The 1,781-nt window shown below is 41.3% G+C and overlaps 1 protein-coding gene across 1 annotated transcript; it reads right to left on the bottom strand.

The window, feature by feature from the left end:
• Window positions 1-64: 64 nt before the first annotated feature.
• Window positions 65-1,775, bottom strand: LOC111664259 (RNA-binding protein 10-like; the record flags this gene model as incomplete). Its single annotated transcript, XM_023418786.1, has 5 exons — window positions 1,692-1,775; window positions 1,526-1,607; window positions 1,017-1,108; window positions 704-895; window positions 65-262 (listed from the first exon to the last, which is right to left on the bottom strand). Coding segments are annotated over exons 1-5 (600 nt in total), but the record flags the coding sequence as incomplete, so codon positions are not given.
• Between the last annotated feature and the right edge of the window lie 6 nt (window positions 1,776-1,781).

The raw sequence follows: 1,781 nt of genomic DNA, 5'->3' as shown, positions 1-1,781 counted from the left end.
CCCACCCACTATAATTCCCAGGTGTTTAAAGCTAAGTATGTGTGTCTGTGTAAAGATCATTCACCTTTTTCTCCAGAACAGCATAGCCTGCATCAGCACTAGCAGACTCTCGGCGGTCATCTAGGCGACTGTGGCCAGGTGCCCTCGTGTAACCAGGAGGCAGTGCAGTAGAGCCGACAGCAGGGGAGGAGGAGGACACAGAACGCATGTTCTCTTTCTGTCTATTGAGACTCTTAGCCCAGCGCTCCATATCTTTGGCAATCTGTTAATATAAACACCAAGTAATAGATATTAGCCATTTAAATTGACTCAGAGGAAGATTTACAATTTGTGAATGCTATATTCAGGAGGTACAACAATATCAACAACAAAGCAACATAATGTAATCCAATTCTGCTCTGCAATAAATACCACCTTGGTGAAGTCTTTTTTGTTGAGACTACGAGGTGTTAAATAACTATGGTAATTTTGGCCATAGTTTGTTCATTTTAATCTGAAATGTATGATACTGTAAGGTATTGCTCTTACAGTCAGGTACTCTATCCATTAACAGAGATGTTGAATCATACATACAAATGTCTAATCAAAAAAAGAGCAAAGCAAAAAAAAAAGCAAACATAGAGTTTAGCTTTGAAATTCATAGGTCAGTTTAATTTTCTGCACATCTCCTACTACTTGAACTTGTATCCAGTGTGTAGAATACCTGTTGAGCAGTTTTATTCTTGGGCTTGTCTTTTTTTTCCTTGCTGCCAGGGGCAGCAAACAGTGAGTCTGAAGGGGCTGTGCCATCACTCATCGAAGCACCTTCAGCATTTGACTGGCTGGCAGCAGGAATATAGATGCGTTTCTCTCCATCCCAGTACATATACTGTTGAGTATGAGGGTTGTAGTAGTACTGCAAAGAGGAAAGGCACATAAGCAGACTGAAATGCTGAGGAACAAGACACATTCATAAAGGTCTGTCAAAAAGTACTATTTTAACATTTTGATTGTGGTTCATTCACAACACTCTTTACCTGGGAGTTAGGATCATAGTAGAGTCCTGTGAGTGGGTCGTAATAGTAGCCAGAGCTTTCATCATACTGGTATGTTGACACATCTGGCACAGCTACAGGTAAAGACACAGGACATTTACCTCGAGGTCAGAGAACAAATTTAAAAAACATTAAATCCCAAAAGATAAGCTTGACTGTTGATTCAGCAACTCAATTTTTCATAATACAGATAAGCACAAAATTAACATCTGCCAGTAACCCTTTTGCCTTCCAAAATTGAAACTGAACAGCACTGAGCAGCTCTAATGGAGCCATTCACAAAGTTGTAGGAAACCACTGGCTTTGACAGCAGTTGTCTCTCCCACACACAGACACATCAACACTGTGTTGAATACATTTGGGTGGCCGACCAAAACAGATTATTTTTATTATTTCATTTATGAAAACCTGACCGAAACATCTGCCACAAATGAAGATCTACTTACAGTTTTCAGCGAAGATTAATAGGTATAATAAAAGGTAAGCCTTACGGTATTGCTGGAGCTCATGCTCAGTGCCTGGGGTAGCAGGTTGGCTGGGGGCAGCTGGTTGTGGTTTTCCCACTATCTCAACCTGTGAGGAGACAAAGCTCTTTAAAACCAATGGTAATGGTTGAAATAATGCAAGGAACAACAGTAGACAACTGTAATGTTGTACCTGTGTGGCTGGTATGGCAGCAGCTGTGCCTGTCATGAGAGCAGTCTGTGTATGACTGAGAGGCTGCTGTACGACGGCTGACCCAGATGT

Source organism: Seriola lalandi, unplaced genomic scaffold (assembly GCF_002814215.2).
Source record: "Seriola lalandi dorsalis isolate HSWRI2012SDOR001 ecotype SW California unplaced genomic scaffold, Sedor1 jcf7180002001426, whole genome shotgun sequence".
NCBI classification, from domain to species: domain Eukaryota; kingdom Metazoa; phylum Chordata; class Actinopteri; order Carangiformes; family Carangidae; genus Seriola; species Seriola lalandi.
The sequence above is the reverse complement of the archived record's forward strand: the minus strand, read 5'-3'. Positions and strand labels throughout refer to the sequence as shown.